This window comes from Eublepharis macularius, chromosome 6 (assembly GCF_028583425.1).
Source record: "Eublepharis macularius isolate TG4126 chromosome 6, MPM_Emac_v1.0, whole genome shotgun sequence".
Taxonomy (NCBI): domain Eukaryota; kingdom Metazoa; phylum Chordata; class Lepidosauria; order Squamata; family Eublepharidae; genus Eublepharis; species Eublepharis macularius.
In genome coordinates, this window is record NC_072795.1 from 92,451,987 (window position 1) to 92,476,965 (window position 24,979).

At 41.1% G+C, this 24,979-nt stretch overlaps 1 protein-coding gene across 2 annotated transcripts in view; it reads left to right on the forward strand.

The window, feature by feature from the left end:
- Positions 1-24,979, forward strand: part of PTPRE (protein tyrosine phosphatase receptor type E) — a 166,320-nt gene that overhangs the window by 123,346 nt on the left and 17,995 nt on the right. Inside the window, exons 1-9 of one of the 2 annotated variants that reach the window (XM_054982793.1) lie at positions 838-852; positions 5,488-5,507; positions 5,607-5,680; positions 11,148-11,284; positions 17,466-17,556; positions 19,094-19,170; positions 19,310-19,346; positions 20,889-20,986; positions 24,738-24,857. In XM_054982793.1, coding sequence (XP_054838768.1) covers positions 838-852; positions 5,488-5,507; positions 5,607-5,680; positions 11,148-11,284; positions 17,466-17,556; positions 19,094-19,170; positions 19,310-19,346; positions 20,889-20,986; positions 24,738-24,857 — 669 coding nt within the window. Of the gene's footprint in view, positions 1-837; positions 853-5,193; positions 5,297-5,487; positions 5,508-5,606; positions 5,681-11,147; positions 11,285-17,465; positions 17,557-19,093; positions 19,171-19,309; positions 19,347-20,888; positions 20,987-24,737; positions 24,858-24,979 lie in introns of those variants that run through there. The other variant, XM_054982792.1, reaches the window with a different exon arrangement.

The window sequence follows — 24,979 nt, forward strand, 5'->3', positions numbered from 1 at the left end:
ACAGAGCGGCAGAGTCTCTCTATGAGCAAAGCAATCCTGGAAGATGAGTAGAGAGGCGCTCACTTCCATGGAAGGTCAAGGCTCACTCAGGCATGGCATATAATCCTTCACTACCTTCAAGCTGCCTCTTAACCTCATCCATGCAGAAACACCCCTGTTCAGCATCTCAAAAACAAAGTAACATGGCCCAAGTGCTGTGGAACTGTAAGCTCATTGTTTGGGATGAGAGCACCATGGCACTTAAAGGGTGTTTTGAGGCACTGAGCATAACCCTCAAAGATGTCAGAGGCAACGAGAGAGTGATGGGGGGAGTCACCGTGCTGCTGACAGGAGACTTCTGGCAGACTCTGCCAGTAGTCCCAAGGGGAACTCGAGCTGATGAGGTTACTGTGTGTATCAAGGCGTTGTATCTGTGGCCCCTCATCAGGAAACTCTCACTAAGAAAGAACATGAGAGTCCACTTGAGAGGCGAGGTGTCCACTGGGGAATTCTATGAACTCCTAAAAATAGGAGGGATGGAGAGTATCCCGAGTCCAAGAGTAAGAACCGCTGGGTTACAGTGCTGGAGTAGTTTGGGAAGACATGATTTCAAAGATTTATTAGGCTAGGAAACTCATTGGGTAACCATTAGCCATGGAGAAAGCTTAGCTTTTTGAAGAAGTGGTGGGATTAAAATGTGATTGTATAGATAACTGGGTGAAGAAATTTGTTCTAATAGAGAAAAATATTTTTTAAAGTTTTGGCTTCCTATCCAAGAAACTAATTTTGCAGCCAAGAAGAAATGATCAGCATCTACATTAATTATTTAAAGTGAAGCCTACAGTGTCATCTTACTACATGAGCAATCAGATTGTAGTTTTGCGTTTCTCACATGCCATGTCTTGAAGAACAGCCCAAGAAAGTTAACAAATCGTACTTTGATATTGATTATTATAGCATTGTTTGGATTTTCATGCATTTCAAATCTAAGATTATTAAGTGTGGCAGGAAGCCATCTTATATATCTACCTGTTAACAGGTTATAGCCATATCTTGTTGCTGGTGTGGCTAATTTGCTTCTTTGCTTCAATGCATTCACAGAGTGTGTCATACAGTGTCTGCCATTTCAGAATTATTTATTACGAATGGAGGAACTGCAAGGACATCTCATCCCCCCCTCAGTATTCCTTTTTCCCTTCCCTGAAAGCCCCAAGACCTTCTCCCCTTTGACAGCTGACAATGTTGTGTGGGTGCCTAAAATAGCCACTGAGGACATTCATTTTTTAAAGCTAAAGGTGCTGCTTCTAATTAGAGATGGGCACAAACTGGAAAAAAATGAACCGTGTGGTTCATGGTTCGTCGCGTTTCACAAACTACGAACTTTCACAAACCTGCCCCAGTTCGCGAATCGGTTCATTTGGTTCGTGAAAACATCACATCCAGGTCAGCAAATGGTCACTTCTGGGCCAGCAGAAGGCCACTTCCAGGTCAGCAGAAAGTCGGCAGGAAGTCCGTCCCCTGTTGCCTAGGAAACTGATTGGTGCCAGGTTGTCTGCAGTGATGAACCAAAAAACGAACCAAACAAACCAGCCTAAAGTTTGTGGTGGTTCATTGGAAATAGGCTCTGACGAACCACTGGTTCATGAACCATGAATTGGCCCGGTTCATCACAAATTTTTGTTTGTATTTTGGTTCATGCCCATCTCTACTTCTAATATTTGGGAGGGCAGATTTAACCTCCCCCCCCCCATGTACTTTAGATTTCAGATTTTTCTGCAAACGCTGCATTTTTCAGGTTTGTAAAAAGATCTATCTTTTAGAAAAGGGGGAAAGAAACAATGGTTAAAAACATATGGGGAAAAGCATTTATTGTTCCAGAAGGCTGTTTGGATGCCTATTAGTTACCAGAGGAAAAAGTAAATTGGTAAATTTGGATGCCTATTCGGTTACCAGAGAAAAAGTAAATTGGTAATTTTTTTGTAAAGCACACAAATTGTGTAATATCTTTCTAATTCTTTCTTCATATCATATATAAAGTAAACAGTTTTTGGATTGCACCCTGGAAGTCATATTATTTCTAATTTGCATTCCATATATTCAGTTTATTCTTCCTTTAAGGAATTAAAATAAATTATTTTTGCTTGTATAATGTTTGAATGCTCTTTTCATCTATATCTACAGAAGTACTTTTGTTGCTAAAGATGGCATTGGATGGAAAGGTCAGCATTTCATCATAAAACTACGTTGCCAATTTTAAAGGCATTGGTTGTTAAGCATTCTTTGAAATGTAGATGGGTTCCCCTTTTTCTTATTTAAACAGGAGATTTATGCAGACAGAATTTGCAAATGTCTCCATGTTCTTTCAAACAGTCAAAGTTGTTAAAAGGCCAAGTGGCTTTTTAAATTAAATGTTTTCAGTAGTAAAGTATTTTTTACACTGTGAACATAACAGTCTTATGGGGGCTCCATTTTAGTTGGCATCTACTTCAAATGCAAGGTCACAGCCTGCTTTGGGTCCATGAGCTTGTGAGCTTCTGCCCCAAAGCCCAGCTCTAATGACATCATTTAATATTTTGCATGCTTCTGTTTCGGAAGACCCATACATATACTAGACAATTTTTCTTTTTGTACTTAGGGAATAGCTGCTATCCTTCAGAGTACTGTTGTCAAAACTGTGTTAAAAATATCTGATTGTGTTATGTCTGTATACTGCTTTATCTCCTGTATCTCATTGTTCATCCTTTCTTCTCCTTCCTACATACCATGTTGATATTTCCCCCCCAACATTATTACTCACAATATTTTTATATGGCTAATGTCAACACTCATTTGTCTTCTGTGTTTATTGATGACACTTTTAATTTGAATTTTATGACCTTCACCATCATTCTTTTGGAGAAAAATAAAAACATAGTTTGGACTGGGTCATCAGTAAGTGACATCTTCATTGTGTTACTAGTTTTAAATGGGGGACATTGACACTCGGCAACCAAATAATCCTTTTATATTGCCTAGCTACTGTTAAGGTCCCCCCACCCTCCAGGTGGGGTCTGGAGATCTCCCAGAATTATAACTGATCTCCAGATGACAGACATCCATTTCCCTGGAGAAAATGACTGTCTTGGAGGGTGAACACTATGGTATCATACCCTGTTGAGGTCCTTCCCCAAACCCTGCCCTTCCCAAGCACCACCTCTAAATCTACAGGTATTTCCCAATTTGGAACTGGTAAACTTAATCCCGAATATCCTCCACCATCTTGATTGGGAACATACTAAGGCACTTCTAGTGCTATCTGAAAGAGAGTGACTCCCTACCAAGTCCACTGATCTGAATGCACTTAAAAGAGTGTAACTCTGTTTTGCAATGTACCATTAATTTTAGACACTTTTTAAAAAAAATTAAGTACAGATATGCAGAAATATTCTGTAAGAAAAAATTGGTTGTTATAAATATTGAACGAGTACCCTCTCTCCCAGCATTCCTTGGATAATTTGGGAAGGAATAAGGAGGAGATATTTTCTTCTTAATTTGGGCTAACCTACGAATAATTTTGTCAGACAACATTCTGAAATTGCTAATGATGCTTTATGTTTGCCATAAAAGCACCATTTATTCTTTGTTTAAAATTATGGTTTTCAGATTGCCTTGGTGTGTGGGTTTTTAAAGAGTTAGGTCCGAGTTCCCCAGACTCAATTCGGTTTCCCTGCAGCCATACAGCAGCTGTGGGGAATGGCTTTTAAAAAATAAAGGCGAGCCCAAACAGCCTCAGAACACCAATGCAGAGGAGGAAGAGCTCATGCCTTCCCCTCCAAGCTGTTTCCCTGTGTCAAAATAGCACAGGGGGAGGGTATTTCCATGTTTTTACTGCTCTGCAAGCACAGAATACTCCATGTTGAGCAGCAATAACAAGCTTGTTGTTTTAGAAAATGGCTTGAGGAGGGCAGGGAGGAGCCCTTCTTCCCCCCATAGGCATGTGCTGAGGCTTTGAGCTCTCCTTTATTTTTAACAGCCATTTCCCACAGCTGTTGTGTGGCTGCAGGGCACCCAGAGTACCTGTGCCCAGCTTTTTAAAATCCTGCACATATGGTTTGACCCTTAGTTTTCAGGGCAGACAACCAAACAACTGATTCCCCCAAAATAGGAAGTGACTAATCAGCTTGCAGTGAGAGAGGCAAATCTGAAGGAAGAATCTGAACTCCTCCCAGGTTCTTTCACATAGCACCAAATCATACTTTGGCATAATATCTGAACTCTGCAAATACAGTATTACTCTTTTGACCAAGTATGAACTGATCAAGTGATAAAATGCTTCTTTAGACTATGAGAATACACCGTATGAACCACCACTGACCAGAGAGCCTTCTTACTCATAACTAAAGGGGGAAAATATTTTGATTGGAGCACAGGATTTGTTTAATTCCTCTTGTTAATCATTTTGATTTAAAAAACCCTATTTTTGAACAGGACACTAGTTTATTAAAACACTGTTGAGACAGAAGTATTGCTTATGTGGTTTCCGCTCTGCAGTAACATCTCCTAATACTCTTGTTTACACCAGCACTACAATACTGACCACTTGGGCTGCAGGAAATGGAAATAAAATGTTCTTTCTGATCAAATAGAAACATAGTTTTACAGATAAGGTTGCCAGGCCTCAACCCACAAACACCCAGGAGATATCTGGTATGGGACCTGGGGAAATAATGCAGCTTTCAGACAATACTCTAGCCCTTCCTGCCAAACCCCGAATTTCTATGGTAAAAACCATAAAGATGGGAGGGGGTCCTAGAGCATAACCTGAATCACTTCCAAGTCAGGTGCCACCCCCCCCTTTTTTTTTCCTGCTGTGAATGTAAATGGCAGCAGGAATGTGAGTGCAGCAGTAGGGGATTGCCTGCTGGGGCAATCAACAACCGTACCTATCAGTTATACATAGAGATGGAGTAATATCTGTATTTGGGCTATGCCTTTGGGACAGTACTAAGGGGGAAAAAACGCTGTCAAAAACTTTTCAACTTCTAACTTTTGTTTCTTTAGTACAATCATCTTGACAATATTAAGATCGTCCATAAGATTTGGCAGTGCCAGAAAACTGTCAGTTTATGTACTTTTGCCTTTGTATGTATTAGCAGTCAGTGTTGAATTTCATTAAGCAGTTCATTATAAATTATTATATTACAAGCATTTAAAATGGGTATCTGTAATTCATAGGTCCTCCAGAAGATACTGATCCATCACAGCACCTATTGACTTCAATGCTGATCCTGATTCTGGTGTTCATAATTTTAATTCTTTTAGCTGGCTATTTCTTCAGGTAGGCATCAATCAAGCACTCTGCCTAGAACTAGTTGAGTCTTGTTTTCATGTGATCTAACAAGGAAATGAAAGTGTGTATGACATGCAGCTGCGGTAGCTGTAGACTCACACATTAGAGCAGCAAGAGGATGTTGCACACTTTTTCTCTGCGCTAAGCAAGTATTTTACAATCAGAAGATGTTTAAAAAGAGTTTCTCCAGAGCTACATGGTTTGTGAAAAATAATCTGCAGTAATAACATATAAATTGCAACTGATTTATTCAAATAGAATCTACTTTGTTACCTAAATATATCCCATGTTTGTTAAGGTTCAGGAAACACAGAAAAGCAGTTGTGAACGCCAGTGATAAAAAAATGCCAAATGGAATCTTAGAAGAGCAAGGTAAATATGAACTTCATTTGCTTCTTACTGAACATTTTTAAATGCTGCATTTTTTACTGTTTTTCAGAAATGTGTGTTTCTATCTTAAAATAGATTTTAATATTTTTATAACAATGTGTTGCTTAGATCTTTATAACTGGCTATTGGTTTAGAATTTTCCAAGGGAAACTGAATATTTGTTTTTTGCTTTAAGCGAAGTCTAAATGTTAGGCTTTGGTCATTTCACACATGATTTTAAGTATGTAAGTAAGATCTTTTAGGCATACACCAAAACTGTGTTTGACTGTGACACTAACAGGTATCTGAAAATGCATTTCTCCCACAAATACTTTTATTGGGGAGCTGGGATTGGCTTCAGCAGTCTATTAAGTGAGAATCTGAGTTTTTTTGTGTAATGTGTGAAATAGCCTTGTTAAGCAAAGTGTGGTGATATAACACAGCACTTAATTAAAAATAGTGGTGCTTAATCACATTTTACCTGTGTGTTGGATTGTAGCCAGCATAATAAAATAATAGTAATAGCAGTAGTAAAGTAATAGTAATATTTAGCATATATATATCATGTTTCAAGTGTTCATCTCAGTAATCTGTAGTGTAATCCAGTAATCATCTCGGTAATCCTTACAAACAGCCCTGTAAGGTAGGTGAAGAGTGTCGTCCCCATTTAATGCACAGGCTGAGACTAAAAGAGAAAGGCTTGCCTCAGGTTACCCGATGAGCTTCTGTTCTTGGTCAGCTTACTTTATGGATTCTTAGCCACTCGCACCAGCTTTTATGTATGTTTATATGTATACTTGTACAGGCTTGAATCCTGTATCTTGTTTCTGTTTCTCTTCATCCATTATGGATGAAATCCTCTGTTTTGCTAGGCACTGTTCAGCTCCTTGAAAGAAATGGCTCCTGAATGAGTAAAAGGGCCTAGAGCCAGAGGACAATCCCCCAGACAGACGAAAAGGAATTCAAGCAGAATGAGGGTATAGCATCTAAGTCAGCGCGTCTAGCATAGCAAATATTAACCAATAACAAGTCACACATACAGCAGAGTACTGCATAACAGAAACAATAATGTAGTAAAACTAGGTAACAAGTTGTGAAATTAGTGCATGCCTCATCCTTCTGAAAGCTTGATTATATTCTCAGTTTTCAAATGGATATGAATATTTATTTATTTATTTATTAAATTTATATTCCACTCGCCCCACAGAATATATAGAGGACTTCCAAATTACATGAAATATTCTGTTTAACACTATATTTGTAATACTACTGTAAAAATATTAGTATAAAGCATTTAGTAGTCATCCTTGTGCTAACTGTGCCAGAAGTTAGATTTCATTTCAGTGGTATAGGTGAAAAGAGACTGAGGCAATAGATAGTGTTCATCCGATGTAAAAGAAGAAATTAGGTAGTGCGTTGTAGAAAAGGGTTTTTTCCCCAAAGAGCTGTGAAAATGATCTCTGTCAGTTGTGATTTTAGAGTCATTAGCTGAACTGGTTTTTACTTATGTGAATCTCAATACCGCCATGGAAGTTAAAGTTGCTTATATAGTATTCTAAGGAGGAATCCCAGGCAGCTACTGAACTGTAGCAAGGTTACTGCATCATGTGCCTTCTACCCAGTTTCTTCTACCCAGACATGTGCATTTGACTCACTTGACCCCGGTTTTAAAAATTTAGGCTAGAATCTGAATTCTGCAGCAGTTTTTTCATGCTGGCCCAGCATTACATACTGATGATAGGTTCAGTCAGCCTGCTTTGCCTGAAAGTAGTTTAAATGATTTGATATAAACACAATATTGTCACCCTGCTTAGCACAATAAGACAATCAAGATCCAGCCTTGGGAATATGAGCTCTCTTCCTACGGCCCTTGGAGCACATCCAACACCTGCTCCTGAACTATAGTTAAGTAGTTCCTTGACAGTCACTGAATCAAAATTCACTATAATTAAGGCTAATAAATGTTTACTCTTTTAACCCAATATCTGAAACAAACTTTTAAAGCGTAATTAAGTGAAGATTTGTGCTTGGAAGGGTCTAAACTTTCACAAAGCTGGCTCCAGATTTGCTAACCATAGTTCCCAGGGAACTGGCATTATGTCCACTCTGGCCCTGTGACACCTGCTAGATCACTCTATCACTATGTAGCATGTTATGTTGGTTTCGTTTTCTTGTTATCAATGCCCATTAATGTTTAGTATTGTTTATTTAAATATTTTATTTGACATTAAAGAAAGATCTTGCACAAACAAGCCGTCTAAAGCTTATAAGGTCTTTGAGAGAGAGGCATGGTGTCAGATGCCTACTACTCATCTAAAGGTACTCTGAGTCCTGACTAGAGATGGGCACAAACAGAAAAAAAACAAACATGATGTTCGTTGTTTGTTGCTATCCATGAACAGGGACTCACAAACAACCATGAACATGGCCCTGTTCACAAACATGTTGGTGGTTGGCTGTTCGTGGGGGCCAGCAGGCTCTCCTTCAGCCATCATCCAAGTCAAGATCCCTACTGCACCACTCCCAGAAACCTAACCTGAGCAGGTACCAGGAAAGGTGCCAATAAATAATAGCTTGGCCCCAAGAGCCTGGCAGCAGCCCTGGAACGTGAAAGGGGGTAGATCCCTACCGCAGCACTCCCAGAAACCTTACCTGAGCAGGCAGCAGGAAAGGTACCAATAAAAAATAATAGCTTGGCCCAGAGCCTGGCAACAGCCCTGGAACTTGAAGGGATAGATCCCTATTCCACCACACACAAAGAAAATTCAAGCTCCAATGCACTCCATCTATCAAAATGCCAACGGTAACTCTCTCTCTCTCCACTGTCTGCAAACTAAGCCAAAGCCAGGAGCCCCCTTTCCCCCTGCTCTTTGCTCCCTTGTTGTAACAAATTTGGAGCTCCACACTTGAAAGGAAGACCTGCCTATCAAGCTAAATTGGGCTTAGATTGGAGTTTCCAGGGCAACCCCCTGGAAGAGGGGTTGCCCTGGAACAGGAGTTCACACAGAATTCAGACAATCCCTGCCTAAGTTGCCAAGGGAATTGATTGCGGGTGCCAGACTGTCTGGCTTGATGAACAGCGACGAACAGCAACGATTGAGGCTTGCAACGACCACTTGTTCATTTAGAATGGGGCCTCACGAACAGCTTGTTCGCTAACAGCAGATTGGGCTGTTCGTGGCATTTTTTTTGTTCATACTGCTGTTCATGCCTATCTCTAGTCCTGACTATGGCTCCTTTTGATGATTTTACATTTTACTATCTGAACCCTCAGTTCTTTCAGAGATGATAAAGATGAATGTTATAAGTGTACAGAGTGCTTCTGTAATACTTCAGTTATCCCTAGAGGTAATGGGAAATTGATAAGTAATGTTACCTCCTTAACAGGGCTCATTTTGAGGGGGAACGTGTAGGAACGCAGTTCTGGCAGTTCCCCAAAGAGGTTACATGTCAGGTGGCCCCGCCCACCTGTCTCTCGGCCATTTTGAGCCCGTTTCGGCCTGGATTGGGGCCGAAACAGCCCGGATTGGGCCTCTGACGGGTAATGGATCACTCTCCTGCTCAGCAGTGTCCCGATCCTGTCCATTTTGGGCCCCTTTTCGGCCATTTTCAGCCCCTTTTTGCCATTTTGGGCCCAATTTTGGCCCTGAATGGCCAGGATTGGGTCCAAAACAGTCAGGATAGGTGATGTCAGGGGGTGTGGCATATGCAAATCAGTTATGCTAATGACATATTTCCAGTGATGTCAAGGGTGTTGTATATGCTAATGAGTTATGCTAATTAGTTCCTCCAGCTCTTTTTCTACGAAATGACCCCTGCTCCTTAATCTATTTTAAGATCAGGTATAGTGGTTTCATAATATTAGAGGAAAGAAGCAGCATCAAAGACAGTCTATTCCTGCCAATGCCACATTTTGCTAGATAAAACCCAACAGTTACATAATGTGTTTTCTCTAAAATATCCAAGCCAGGAAAAATATTAATAATGCTTTGTTTACTTCAATCCCTTGGTACTGGGATCATCTTTCCCCCCACCATGTTGTTTCATTTCTATGTAAAACTGCTGGGAGATGCCATCTGGGGATCTGAAGTTAGGTGTCATGCTCATGATACTGAGCTCTATTTCTCCTTTACAGCTGAGACAGGTGAGGCAGTATTTGGAGATGGCAATGAGCTGGATGAGGTCCAATAAACTGATGCTCAGTCCCAGTAAGAACCGAGGTAGTGTTGGTCAATAGTATTGTTAACCAAGAATTAAGCAGTCAGCATCATATGTCATCTGGACAGAGCAGGTTCACAGTTTGTGTGTGTTATGAGATTGTTTCTGCAGATAGAGACCCAAATTTGTTACGTGTAGCATTGTTGCTCAGCTTTAGTGCACTGGCTACAACCTTTCTAATCACGCTCAGCTTGGACAACTGCAATGCATTGTTGCATATTACTTTTTCTGATAAGTGTTTGGAAGAAACAATTAGTGTGAAATACAGTAACGACGGGGAATCATTAGAGCTCAGCAGTTCAAAAAGACCTATACTGGTTTCCAGTTCTGAGCACAATTCGGAGTTCTATTTGTGACCATTAAAGTTCTCAGTAGTCTGGAACCAGAGTATTTAAACAATCGCTCCTGCCAAAACACTAAGATCATCTTCTTCTAAGATTGTCTTCTTCTAAGACCCTGTGCTTTCAGAGGTAAGGTGGATGACTTCCAGAAATATTTCTGTGGCATTACCTTAGTAGTAGAATTTCTTTTCCAGAGCTCTCTCGGCACACCTTGTTTAGTTTCAGGTGAAGAGCTAAGACTTTCTATTCATCCAGGCTGCTTGGTTTCTGATCTAACTACTCCCCTTGACATCTAGTGTTCTGTGAGGAGGGGGAATCCCATCTGTAGTCAAGTGGTGCAGTCCAAAGATATGGGTTTACCACCTCAATAAGAACTAGGCCTTTAACTCATGAGTATTCTATGTCAGTTGTTAGGGAGCTCTCCCAGATTCAATTTATGTCTTTTCCAAATTTATTTGTTAACTGCAATGCCTGACCTATTCATTATGTCTCTGAGGGCCTCTAAATACTCTCTTAATTAAGAATGAAGATGTGTATGAAAGTCACACCAAGTCATGAAGTTGCTTCTTACCATGAAAATATAAATTGCTATAAGTATTTATGGTACTATAAATAATTGTGTAGTCTCATTAATAGAAGAGTTAATGCCAACGTTAATTGGGTTTCCTTTCCAGTATGTTAGGCTGATTTGGTCAATGTTGGGCCACCACCCAGCCTGTGCTTCCAGTTCTTATATTCCCGCGGGCAGTGTTGCAAGGTGTAATACTGGTATGTTTTTGCTTGTATTCAGTTGACTGAAAACATTTTTGAGAGTCCAAAGCAAAAATCTATGTTGTAAATTAATAATGCTATGAACAATTTGCATAACACTTTGAAAATGCATGAAAGAGTTTTCTGTTCTATTTTGACAGAGCAGCAAAGAGTAATGCTTCTTGGGAGATCTCCCTCTGGCCCAAAGAAGTATTTTCCAATTCCAGTGGAGCACCTGGAGGAGGAAATACGGATAAGAGCAGCTGATGATGGGAAGTTATTTCGGGAGGAATTTAATGTAAGGCTGGATATTTTTGTTTTTAATTGTTTTTCCAGTGAAATAAAACAGCAAATACAGCTAAAGGTGAAACTACACAATACATTTTTAAGGAGTGAGGCTGGAGTTCCCCCAACCTAACTTGCTTTCTCTGAAGCCACACAGAAGCTGTGAGGAACTTAGTTCCCCAATCGCTGCAGGGCCCAGTTCAGATTGAGACTGCACCTCTGGGGGAAGAGGAGACTTGGCCTCCTCCTATGTCATTTTCCCAAGCTGAAACAGTGTGGAGAATGTTGATTGTACATTTGAAGGTCTGAACATGTACTGAATACTACCTAAGGAGACCTAACTTTTAAAAAAATGTATCATGTCATTTCTCCCCAGTTAGCTCTGTATAGTGGGAAGAATGGGTATAGATATAATATTTTATAAAGTATATGTGCACATTGTTTGGCATTTGTTTTAGCACACACTGTGGATCTTACTGAGGCATAACCAGTTCTTTTTATCAAGCCTTGGTGATCTTTCTTAGTATTCAGCTAGGTAGCCGTATTGGTCTGCTCTAGAACAGCAAAATTTTGAGTTTTATAGCACCTTAGAGAACAACAGGATTTAAAGGGTATAAGCTTTTGAGAATCAATGCTCCCTTCTTCAGATACCTGAAGATACAGAGCATGAGGGTGTTCTGTCCATTGCCCCGATACTAAGAGAAGCAGGATTTGAGTCCAGTGACGCCTTAGAAACCAACAAGATTTTCAGGGTGTAAACTTTTGAGATACCTGAAGAAAGGAGTTTTGAGGTGCCACTGGACTCAAATCCTGCTTTCTTAGTAGTGGGGCCATTGATTGAGTGCCATCAAGCTTTGTTCACAATAAGGACTCTGCCTGGCCCCAAAGGAACTTCCTAAGCTCCTGATGTTCATTACATTTCCTCATCAGTTTGTCTCATGAGATGGACCCCCATAAGCAACATGTGACTTACAGTGTGCCTTGATGTTTCTAGCAGTTTGCTTTTGGTTCTGAGCAGTAGTGTTTTTGGAATCCAAGTGTAGGTCCTATTTTTTTGTATCAGCTGGTAGCTCCAGGATGCACACCATCCACTCATACTTCTGTGTGATATCTCCAGCACACACTGAGCCAACACAGCTCCACATTTGGTAGTGTTAACAATGAAGGACTTCACTCTCTCCTTTAGTAATACTGAAGTTCAAAGGGAGCAACTGAAATTTCAGTGTCCTGTTATCTGGAGATGATGATTTTCATATTGTCAGTACTGAGGAACTTTGTGTCCAATGCATTCAGAATTTTGGAGCACTGAGTCCCTCATTTCAGCAGTTCCACACTTCAAGATAAAAATCCTGCCCTGCCAAAAATTATGTCCTGGTCTTAAGAATCCCTGGATTTTCCCATACCATAATGGTTAGTTTTAATGAAGGAGGAAATTGGATTGTTTGTAGCAAATAGTTCAGACTAGTAGCTAATTAAGTTTATGGAAAGAGAAATGATCACGAAGCTAACACATACTGACTTCCATTTTCCCTCTTGGATACCATGCTAGCATGTGGGTGCGTACTGTGAAGAGATGGATCTGGTTTGTAGTCGCTGCTATGCAGTTCCTGGCCTGCAGTATATAGAGAGATGAGAAGTGAGAGAACTGATGTCTCTCTTCCTGACTTTCTCTTTATGAAGAGGCATAGTGATGGTTTTGAGGAAGAAGCTGCACTTAAAGTAGTTAAAATCTCTTAGGCTGCACTTAGATCATGTTGCAGCTCAGGGTCCTCTCCCAACCACGTTTCCTACCCCTTAGTTTGTTTCCCTCAAATGCTGTTTTTATTGGCTTTAAAGGTTTCTTGTGAATAGTGTCCTCACTTCAGTAAGTAAGGGGATCTTGCTCTTTGCTTCCTGCTACTTTGTGGTTGCATAGATGGTTTTCTTTATAGCTTGCTAGCTGAGCTGCAGAAAGCAACAGGCCATGTTGGCTTGCTCTGTCCTCAAGATCACTCACGCAACTGTACTGTCTACTTTCTGATCCTGTTCACCTCTTTTGAAAGTTCACAATAGAAATAGTAGAAGAAGCTACCCCAATTTAAATCTGAATTCATCAAAATAAAATTAAAAAAAATAGTAATTAAACTGTCTCGAGTCTAGGTTATGTTCTTCAAGGCTGTAATACAGAGTGAAGTGAACTCTATAATTGGCACTACTGCATGTCAGTAATTTGTATTGTGATTATATGTTTAAAATGTGTCCTAAATTAAATGTTTATCTTTGAATTTCTATTAAATAAAAGCCAATTTAATTAAATTTGACCTGATGACCTGGCAAAGTGGGGCTCTACTAACTAAAATCCAAAATATATTTCAAAGTATATTGGGGAGGGGGTGTTTTGTTTTAATGTCATATGCTTTCCTAGCAGTCCAGATGAAAGTATATTTCTTTTCTATGTTTAGTGATGCAGTGCTCTTAAATGTGTAGGGCAAAATGTTACATTGCTGGAATCCTGCCACAGAGGTCCTAATTATAAAGGGAAACAGGACTGTGAACTGTACCACTGTGTTCAGTATGTATTATTTGTTTGCTGTATGTATGGTCCTGTTCTCTCTGGGTTACTTAATATTTATATAATCATTGTGTAACTTATGTGTAACATTTTATGCATATTCAGACATCTGTAGTCCTAATCCTATTACTTTACCTATTAGATGTCTCATCCTATTGATTGTATTGAGTCAGGTTCTTTCTACACAAGACATCTGGCACATGTTCTTTAAGGGTCAGGTGACGCAACGTTTCCTGGGAACTGTAGTTTTAAAAGAGTTGCTTGGGATTGCTGTGGAGAGGAAGGTTGAAAAAGAAAAATTAGGTTAGAAGCCTTTTTCTAGTGCAGTTTATGGGTGCAAGCCTTTAGTCCCCTCCCCCCACTGGAGATTGCTGGGGGAGAAAAACTTTGCAATTCCACCCAGTGTGGGTGTTTCCCAGGAAACATTGTGTCACCCAACACTTGAAGAACACATGCTAGATGTCTTTGTGTAGACTGTCAGTGAAATCCTAAACAGACTTACTCCAGTCTAAGACCTTTGACTTCTGTGGGCTTAGAATGGAGTAACTCTGTTTAGGATTTCACTGTTAGTAATCTGCCTTCTCAGTGAGAAAGGCAGACTATATTTATTAAATAATAAATAAATGAAGGTGATGGAATAAGGATGCACATACTTGTTCAGGTTATATTGGGTGACTTACCTCTAGGGTACACATTGCTATGCAGATAATAAAGCAAAATAATTTATTCTTAGCAATATCATCCATGTGTTTTCCTCCACTGCAGGCCATCAAAATTGTGTTCTGGCTTATAAGCATTTTGATGGTCAAATAAAAAGCTATGTTTTTGGCAGTGGTGTAGCGTGGTCCAGTGTCGCCCAGGGCAGGAGGTGCTTTTCCTCCCTTCCCATTGTGTTGCACGATGATGTCACTTCCGGGAAGTTACATCATCATGCAGCGGCGCCCCCTCACCCGGGAGCTCTCCCCTCACCCGGGACGCTCACTGTCCCTTACCACTTCGCTACAGCTGCACGAGTGGCTGCAGCAAAGAGGTAAGGGGTGAGTGGGGAGGCGGGCCACCTCCCCACCTGCCACGCTGCTGGGGCGCCTGGCAGCGCTGGTGAAGGGACGGGGAGGCAAATGGGGTGGCGGCCTACCTCCCCACTCACCTTCCCACTTCCCTGCTCGCCTCTCTCTGACCTGCCATGCTGCCAGGGCACCTGGAAGTGCCAGCAAAGAGGTGGGGAGGTGGCCTGCTTCCCGCTCACCTGCCATGCTGCCGAGGCACCCGGCTCGCTGTGCGCTGAGGTGGGCAGCAGCGCCAGTGAAGGGGTGGGGAGGTGGGCCACCTGCCATGCCGGAATGCCTGGCTTGCTGTGCGCTGAGGCAGGTGGCAGTGGTGAAGGGGGGCCATCCCAGGGGGGCTGTGGACGAGGCGCCCCCTCAAAATTTTGCGCCCAAGGTGGCCGCCCCCCTGGCCACCTGCACTCTATGCCTCTGGTTTTCGGTATAAACTTTTAAGAGAGCAGTTAAAATAAACCCTCACATACAGAAATTGAGCTGGCAATTATAGTAGCTTGTAAGGAGACACACCTAATTAAGAATCTACACTGAGATTTTTTTTTAAAAAAATCTATAGGTTAGAAACAGCTGAAAGAGTATATTGTACTGATGTACTCCTGGAACAGTTGATTATTATTATTTTTTTTAAAAAAACAACAACTCTGGAATAAGGTAGCAATTTCCCCCAGGCCAGTTTGGCTAGGGATCCTGACAGTGTTTTGCCATCTTCTGGGCATGGGGCAGGGGTCACTGTGTGTGTGTGTGTGGGGGGGGGTAGTTGTGAATTTCCTGCATTGTGCAGGGCTTGGACTAGATGACCCTGGAGGTCCTTTCCAATCCTAGGATTCTATAATACTGTTACTAAAATAGTAGAAGGTCTTCTCTGGAGAAGGAGAGAATTGTTCTGGTATTCCTAGTGAACAGTAAATATTGGGTCCTCCTCTCTCATAACACATTTCTCACCAGATTGCAATGGACAGCAATAAATTCTATGATTTATATTATATATTACATATTATAAGGAGTCAATGAAGCTGTCAGGATCAGTGGATGATGGAGGAGGGTAGGGAATACAGTCTGGGCTTGGTCTCTGGGTGACCAAGGATGCCCCAGATGGTGGACTGACACATGAGAATTTTGACTGTTTGACTGAAACACGGAAAGGCTACCCTTAAAATGTACATATGTAAATCCTTCATAGGACAGCTCCGGTTTCATTTCTCAACCAGCTTTTCTGGGGAAATTCTGAAACAGGAACAAGTCTAACAGTGCAGTCCTAAACAGAGTTACATCCTTCTGATCCCATTAACTTCAGTAGGTTTAGAAGGATATAACTCTCTTTAGGATTTCATTTAAATCTCCCTTTACCTCACTTTTTTTGCATGCTTTTTTTAAAACAGAAACAGGAAATCCAGATGACCATTTTTACTCAATTCTTTTAGTGAATGTACAGAAATCTATGTCAAACGTTAGAGTAGTTAAAGCTTGAACAGTTTTGCATTTTTTATATTTGAAGAAAAATAAGGAACAGGCTAAAAAAAATAATCACAATAAACTGTTCTGAGTTTACCATTATTCATGATAAACGTTCCTGAGGTTCCCCTCCTTCTCTCCACTTTAATTTAGAAAAAAAAAATGTTGCAAATTTGTGACAACTGGAGGCACTGACAAGCCTGGGCAGTAAAGCCACAAACGTAAATAACTTATTCATGTTGTGGCAACAAAAAGTAACACGCAAGATGACTTCCTTTATCACCCCATAAATCATTTTTAATCCCACCCGCCTTGTTTGTACTGTGGTTTTAAGAGGAAATTCCATTCAGTAACATACCTGAGTTATGAAGAGAGTCTTGTTGCCCCTTAATGGCTACCAAATGTATCATGGGATACCCTTTTGTGAGCCAAAGTCCACCTCATAGGATAAACGGCCTCTGCCTCATGAAATATTATTTCACAGTACATTCATTTGTCACAAGGCTCTTTGCTTATTTGAAACAGATTCTTGTTCTTTTCTTTTATGTGGTCTCACAAGGCATTTTCTCATCTGTGAAGAAATCTGTATTTTAGCATGTCTTTCAAAAGGCTGTTTATAATTTTGCAGATTTGCAATGAACATTGTAGGTATGATTTCACTGTTGAGCTGATGTGTTTCTCAGATAATAGTAATCTCAGTTTTGTCCTGGAATTGCATCTTCATTCCTTTGTTCCACCATTATTGGTAATTCTTCCTTTGGACCTTCCTTGAACATCTATAACTTCTGGTTCTGGATTTACACTGCTAGGATTTTGAGGTCTATGTTCACAGTGACATTGACCATTTTCAGGAATGTTTATATTGTCATATGATTCCTGTTGAGATAGTTGTTTCACTGACAAATTGAAACCATCTGTGAAAGAACAAAAGCTAACCTGGCTTCAGAATTTAGAGTGTTCTTGGTCTTTTGGTTTCAATGCATTGTGAAGAGAGTATGTGAAATTTTAAATCATGACGCAGATAATATGTAACTACTCTGCTGGGTATAAAGTTTAACTAAACCAATAGGTTTGGTGATACTTTTTTATAGGATGTTGTTTTGATCTTACAAAGCTTACTTCCTCTGTAGTCATTACCACCGGGATACATGCAAGGAACACTGGAGATGGCAAATAAAGAGGAAAACAGAGAAAAAAACAGATATCCCAACATATTACCTTGTAAGTCTTAATCATTTATTGTTAAAAGTTTCTGGCGTATATTTGGAAGCACCAAATCCTGAATTCTTCAATACTTGTATTTGTACTCCAAGTATACAGTCATATTTGTCAAAGTACCAAGATGATTCTTAGAAACATTTCATTTAACATCACAGCCATGAAGCCTGCAGCAGTTACCCAGGTGAAAGCTACAGCGCCCTCAGAAAACAATGTGTGAATGAAGCATATGTTCATGTTACTTTTGGTTTGAGATGTATATTACAAGAGAGAAAGACACTTGCAGTCTATATCTTCAAGAACCACATAAAATGTTCTTGGACATTGCCTTGTTTTGAAAGATGAGTGCAGGAAAATCTTTGTTATCTGCCACTTGATTGAGAACATTCAGTTAACTAGCTTTGTCCATAGGACAAGCTTCTCCCCCCTCAGCCATCTGTGTTACTGGGCATGCGTGTGGTCCACTCTCACCTCTCCAGCTGGCCAGCTTGATGGCTCCAGCCATTTCTGGGGCTTCTGACAGCTACACTGACAGCTGACATCATCCTTGGGTGTTTCATTCCCCTTCAGCCTACATCAAGCTGTCAGGAATAGACATGGGCACAAACAGCATTATGAATGGGAAAAAAACACAAACTGCCTAATCTGCTGTTCGTGAACAAGCCCTTCGTGAGGCTCCATTGTAAACGAACAAGTGGTCAGCTGTTGGTCAAGCCAGACAGTCTGGAGCCTTTCAGTCAATTCCCCTGGCAACAGCAGGGACTGAACTCTGTCTGAACTCCTTCTGGTTTTCCTTCTGGCTTTAACCCTTAAAAGTACTTCCAGCCCAGAGTCCCGTTTTTGCCACTGTGAAGAGAAAATGACAGCAAAGGGGGGGACCCATGGATCATGCCTTTCCCAGGGTGCAATCTCTCTGAAACTTGGGGGGTCTTCGGAGGATAATGAGGACTATGTCCCCTGCAAATTTGGTGAGTGTTGGACATTGGGAAGGTCAGTTTGTGGGGTGTTTAAAGGGCCCTGCCCCTTGCACTTGGCAAGAAAGGGCCCTTTAAACTATCAGCTGGCAGACAGCAGGGGGAAATACCCCCCCTGCCACCTGCCAGCTGATAGTTTAAAGGGCCACAAACAACGAACATGTTTGTGAACAGGGTCATGTTCATTACTGTTGGTTGTTCGTTGTTCATGGATGGCAATGAACAACGAACAGCTTATTCGGGGGGTTTTTCCCCCCGTTTGTGCCCATGTCTAGTCAGGAACCAGCTGTGCTGGAGAGCTGCAAGCAGCTGGCCTGCTTGTTTGCCTGTAGTGTAGGATGGCTTTGTGGCTCAGGTGTTCCCAGTTTGATCACTGAAGATTTCTCTTTGGAGGGAAAAGCAATAAGTCTGAACACATTTCTGGCACATTTGATTAATCAGAAAGTCCCATTCCCCGGGAATGCCGAATAACAATACTTTTTACTGTACTAAATTTGAAACAGATTTCAACAATGCATCAGTATTTTCTGTTAAAATTGTAATTATCTATATTCTCTTCTTGTCAGATGATCATTCCAGAGTAATTTTGATGCAGATAGATGGAGTTCAATGTTCAGATTACATTAATGCTTCATATATAGATGTAAGTTAATTTCTTCCTCTGTTTAAAATTATTAATTTTTTAAAGTGAGCAGAAAATTGGCTGAGTGACTGATTTTAAATTTGTTTAAATGTATTTCATATTAAGAAGAAAGGCTACAAATTTATTTTTTCCCCTCCAGGGTTACAAGGAAAAGAATAAATTCATAGCAGCTCAAGGTATTTTCCAGTCTCAATTACTACTCTGAGGCTGTGAAGACATTCAAAAGCAGGTACAATGTATATGTGTATAGTGGAGCAGTATCAGCTCTCTTGGCCCCAGCTTCCCAATATCTGCACATTCAGCCAAACTTCTGTAGACAGCTCTGCATGTGAGCAAGAATATGTGCATAGATTATTCTACCACTTGGGGCCCTGCTTTTTAGCTGTGATCTTGATCACTTGGAAGAATATGTTAGAATTTCACTCCTCTCTACATGCCTACACTATAAACTCTTTTGAATGTTTTCACAGCCCTGCTATTTTAAACTTATCTTTTAAAATATTTTTGTCTTCGTATATCTGCACGTGCAGAAGAATTTCAAAAATGTATTCTTCCATTGTCTCTTACGCTGTTTGTAATCAGTACTTACTTGGACATACCGAGTTGGATTATGATTTCAGAGTGATAACTTATAGTAATGCAGTATAGTATTTCTGGATTCTTAACTGGAGTGCAGGAGCCCATTACAACGTCCTGCAGGAGGCGTTGCCTTCTTTTGATTTTATCCTAAGATGCTTCTTCCCTTTTCTGTATTTGGTTATCCTTCTCAATTCTTCCTTTTTAAACTGTCATGAGGAAACAGTCTTCCTATAGTGTTGCCAGAGCTGAAGGTAGAATAAAGATATAAGTCTAATTCCCCATCTTTTGGTATGCTGGGAGTGTGAAATGTGTCAGTGAATTTTGTATGCCCATGTATGCCTTTCTAAAGTACAGCAAGAACAAATGACTAGTATACGAGAATAAGACTATGCAGAATTCAAAACTGCCCAGGGATCCACATTTCAGGTTATGATGGTTTCAGCACATCAAGGGGAAATCATTAAGAAGCAGGGGACAGGCTGTTTTTACAGGAATTGTTTCACTTTGCAGCAGAGAACACTGGAAATCCATGGTATCATTTTTAAGTGTATTTTTTATCCTTCTTTGTGTAAGTGGAAAATACAGTCTGAAAATTTTGAGTTCCAAAGTTCTGTGGACAAAATCTGTTCGCTGTAAGACATATGGGAACTGGGATCATATGAAGGCAGTCCAAATTGACTTGCAAGATGAGCAGGATAACAGCAGTGAAAGCCCGAGCCATCCTCTTGCTAAGCATCCCCACTAGAAAGTACCTATTTTAAAAAAAGAATGTCTTGTTGCATCTCCTGCTGATGACCCAGTTGCCAAAGGAATTGCCATCCTGAAGTTCCTCAAGCCATTACAAACTTTAAACAGGAGTATGCTCTGTCAAGGAAGCCCAGATAGACTTCATTTGTGTGATATGTTTTATTTCTGTATACTTGATGAAGTACATAGCTGTGCTTGAGACAGGCATTTGTAATTGCACGCATAAAAGGTTTTTTTTAATCCCTCTGTTTTCATAAGGTTATATCTCCAGCACTGTGCTAAGAGGGTTTGGTTTATCTACAATATTGCTTGCTTTTTGTATAGTATTATATGGTATTACTTGCTTTCTGTATAGCTTTTGACTGAACATATATATTCTGTGCTGTACGTAGGTCCTAAGCAGGACACAGTCAATGATTTCTGGAGGATGATATGGGAACAGAAGTCTGCAACTATTGTCATGTTGACAAATGTGAAAGAGAGAAAGGAAGTAAGTTAGCTTTTAATTTTCTTTTCCCGTGGACTGTTATGAGATGGACTATAACAAATATGACCATTAATAATATAACCACTTTCTATTCCAGTTCTTTAGGCATCAGTCTGTGACAAAATTTTTTGCAGTGCAGTTAACTCAACAAAACAAATTGTAACAGGTGATTAACTGAGGGAAATAATCTTCTTTTTGTCAGCCTTTAGTCATGTTTTAGCTGAAGTTCATATTGTACTCCTGGATTTGTATCTATAAAATGTTTAGCAAGTGTGTGTGTGTGTGTGTGTGTGTGTGTGTGTGTGTGTGTGTGTGTGTATTTGCTGCATTGCTGTGTACTAGTTTCCCATCTGGGACTTTCTATAGGAATGTAATATTTTAAATGTAGTTTTAATTTTTAATTAATAGTAAAAGAGAAAAAAAGCAAAATTATTGAAAATTATTGTATTTTTTCTTCATAATGCACTGGCATTTTTCAGCTATCAAAGTTTACTGTATCCTAATTTTTAGAATGCTATATGCAGCCTACAGTCCCCTCTAGCAAATGTTATTACTTCCTAGAATAAAGTTGATAAAATTCAAGATGAATGTTGAACGTTCCAGCATGTCTGCAGCAGTAGAAAGTGAGGGCTATTGTGTCTGCTTGTTAACTTTCCTGTTCATACTTTTTATGCAGCTAATTAAAACTGAGCATAGTATCTTTGGAAACTAGAAATGTAGCATAGAAAATAAAATATCCCAGTAGGTGAGAAGCATGGTCTTTTTCATTACACAAGGATGACCTCTGCTGGCATTTAAAGAGAAATGCTGACAGAATTATCAATCATTCTTTGTGTATAGGCAGCATAAATCTATTACTTGCCTCTGTTCTCTAGAAGAAGTAGTTCCAGTCTGAATATTCCACCCTGTAACCAGCTCTAAACCCAGAACAAGCTATAGCAAGATGTTGAAAGGGAAGAAGCCCCCACTTCAACAGGTTTTCAGAGGGTAGAGGCCGTGGCTCATGAGCAGAGCACGTGCTTTTTATTCTGAAAATCCTAGGTTCAGTTCAGCACAAACTGAAATACAAACCAAAGTTCGTCACAAACCGTGACAGTTCATGGTTTGTGGACCAGTGGTTCATTGGAGTGCATTTCTGATGGTTCATTTTGTTTGTTTTTCGGTTTGTTGCTGCAGACCGCCTAGAGCCAATCAATCTATTCCCTAGGCAACAGGGGGTGGGGGATGAACTTTGGCAGACCATCTGCAGCCCTGGGAACACCAATGTCAGCCCTTCAAAGTTTGATAGGCGGCTCTGGCTGCCAACCAGAAAGCTCCCATTCTGTTCTATGAGAGCAGAAGGAGTATAACCCCCAGCTCTCAGGCGAGTGGTTTCAGTTTCCAGCAGGCAGGTAGACAGGGAGGAACTGCTGTTGGATTTTCAGTCACAGAGGGAGCTATTTGAAGCTTGTGCTTGACATTCTGGTGCTTCAGGGCTCTGAAGCACCTGCTTCTGTTCCACAGCCAGGCTCAGGGGCTAAGCCTAGTGGGTTACTCATCTAAGGAGTGTTTTATTATTATTTTGATCACCTCCCACGTAGGATTGCCAGCTCTAGGTTGGGAAATTCCTGGAGATATGGGGGGGGGAGCCTGGAGAGGGTGGGGTTTGGGGAGGAGAGGGACTTCAGGAAGGTATAATGACATAGAGTTAAGGTTGCCAGCTCCAGGTTGGGAAATTCCTGGAGATGTGGGGGGTGGGGAGCCTGGAGAGGGTGGGGTTTGGGGAGGAGAGGGAGTTCAGCAAGGGTAGGGGCCACAGCAGGGTATAATGCCATGGAGTTCACCCTCCAAAGTAACCATTTTCTCTAGGGGAATTGATTCTATGGCCTGGAAATCAGTTATAATTCCAGAAGATCTCCACCCACCACCTGGAGGCTGGCAACCCTACTCTTCCAGTGATGACTCACAGAATACTTTTATATATCATATTTATTATTGATATCATTATTATTTAGAACACTGTCCTGGATGGAAAGATGTCTGGGTGGGTCAAGGCTCTGGACCACCCCCTGTCCTTGCCAGGTGTGAATGCACCCACCCACCCACCCCTCACACACACAAGGGGAATTTTAACCTCCTTCCCCATGAGTCCTCCTGTACCCTAGTCCACCAGTGCCTGCCACCCCCTGGCTGCATCCAAGTAGAGGGACTCGGTTGTCCATAGCTGGATTCGTTCTGGGAGGATCTAAATCTCACCCCCCTTTTGGGAATTCCTTGCCACTAGACCTTCCAGGGCCTCGACATCCCAACCGCTTGCCGCCCACATTCCTCCCCACACCCAGTCCCCTATTTAACCCCCTCCTCATGAGTCCCTTCAAGAATGCCCACCCTGTTGTGGTGATTGATTCAGCTGGTGGAAGGCTTCCCTCTTGGCCACCCCATTGGGGAGATGGACTCTGGTCACCAGAACTCTCATCCAGGACTCTTTCCATCTCCCCCCCCCCAAGAACTTTCTTTCCTCTCAAAGAACATCTTTGTCTTTTCTTTCTGTCTTTTCAAAGAACATTTCTCCTTCCCCCAAGGTCTCCTTCCCCCTCAGGATTGACCTTCCCTCATGGATCGCGTCTGTCCTTTCCTGTCCAAGAATAGGCCTGTCTCCCCAAAGAACATCTACTTCTCCCCCTTCCCAAGATTAACCTCCTCTCATAGACTGTCTCTGTCCTCCTGTCCTTTAAAAGAATATTCCAGTCTCTCCAAGAACATCTCCTTGTCTGTCCCCTCAAAGAGTACTTATGTCCCCATTCCAACCCCAGAACAGTTATTCTGCTCTCAGGAACCGTCATTCCACTCTGGGGCTGGTCATTTCATTCTCCAGGGAAGATTCTCTAACTCCATCCCACGTTTTCATTGCAGCTTTTTGGTGCTGCAATGTATTTCAATGAAATCAGTGTAAGTGAGAGCAGTTATATTTTCCCAGAGACAGTCATTTCACTCTGGTGGCCATCATTCCAGCCCCAGAGAAGTTTAGCTGGTCCCAGGGACTGTCATTCCACTCTAGGACTCTCATTTCATTCTCAGAGGAAGATTCTCTTAACTCCATCCCACGTTTCCATTGCGACTTTTTGGTGCTGCAGTGTATTTCAATGGAGCCAATGCAAGTCAGTTGGCGTTTGTGGCTCCCATTATATCTAGCAGAACTTTCCTGGGAGCACCTGCTTTGGGGGTCTATAACTTGGACATCCAATATCCAGTCTTCGCCAAACTTGGTGGGTGGCTGGAGGAGAGCCTGTGAGTTTGGCATCTCTGACTGTCAAGGGGGCTGTTCTATGGCCTCCAGAAGTAACACGACGAAGCGAATGAACCAGTTCACGAACCAGGCAAGTTAGTTTAGGTTCATGGTTCGTGAAACACGATGAACCATGAACCGCCATTTTCCCGGTTCGTGCCCATCTCTAGTCATTACATCTGCATCGTAAAAAATCTCCATAAGCATATATGGAAAGAGCTAAGACCCTGGGGAACTGCTGCCAGTGAGAGTAGATAGTACTGAGTTCAATAGTTGGAATCAGCCTAAGTCCGCTTCATATATCCATGTTGGTGGTTACTACCTTGATTTTACTATGATACCTTTAAACAAGTGGGCGTGGTCAGTTTTAGAAATTAATAATATACAATCTACATAGCTACACAAATGTAAGGTATGAGATTTGAAATAGTTTTGTGTTCAGTCACCTCCACATTATTTGCTGTGTGTTTGTACTTAATGTTGTCATAGGACAAATGTTTCCAATACTGGCCTGATCAAGGATGCTGGACTTACGGAAACATCCGAGTTTCTGTGGAGGATTGTATAGTCCTTGTGGATTACACCATTCGGAAGTTTTGTATTCAGTCAGTAAGTAATAATCTGCTTACTGCTAAATCTGTTATAATAAAAAAAAATCCTGGTCTATGTGTTCTTTAAAACAAATAATACCAGAATTGTATACATGTAGACATTTAGCTTTGCCAAGGGGT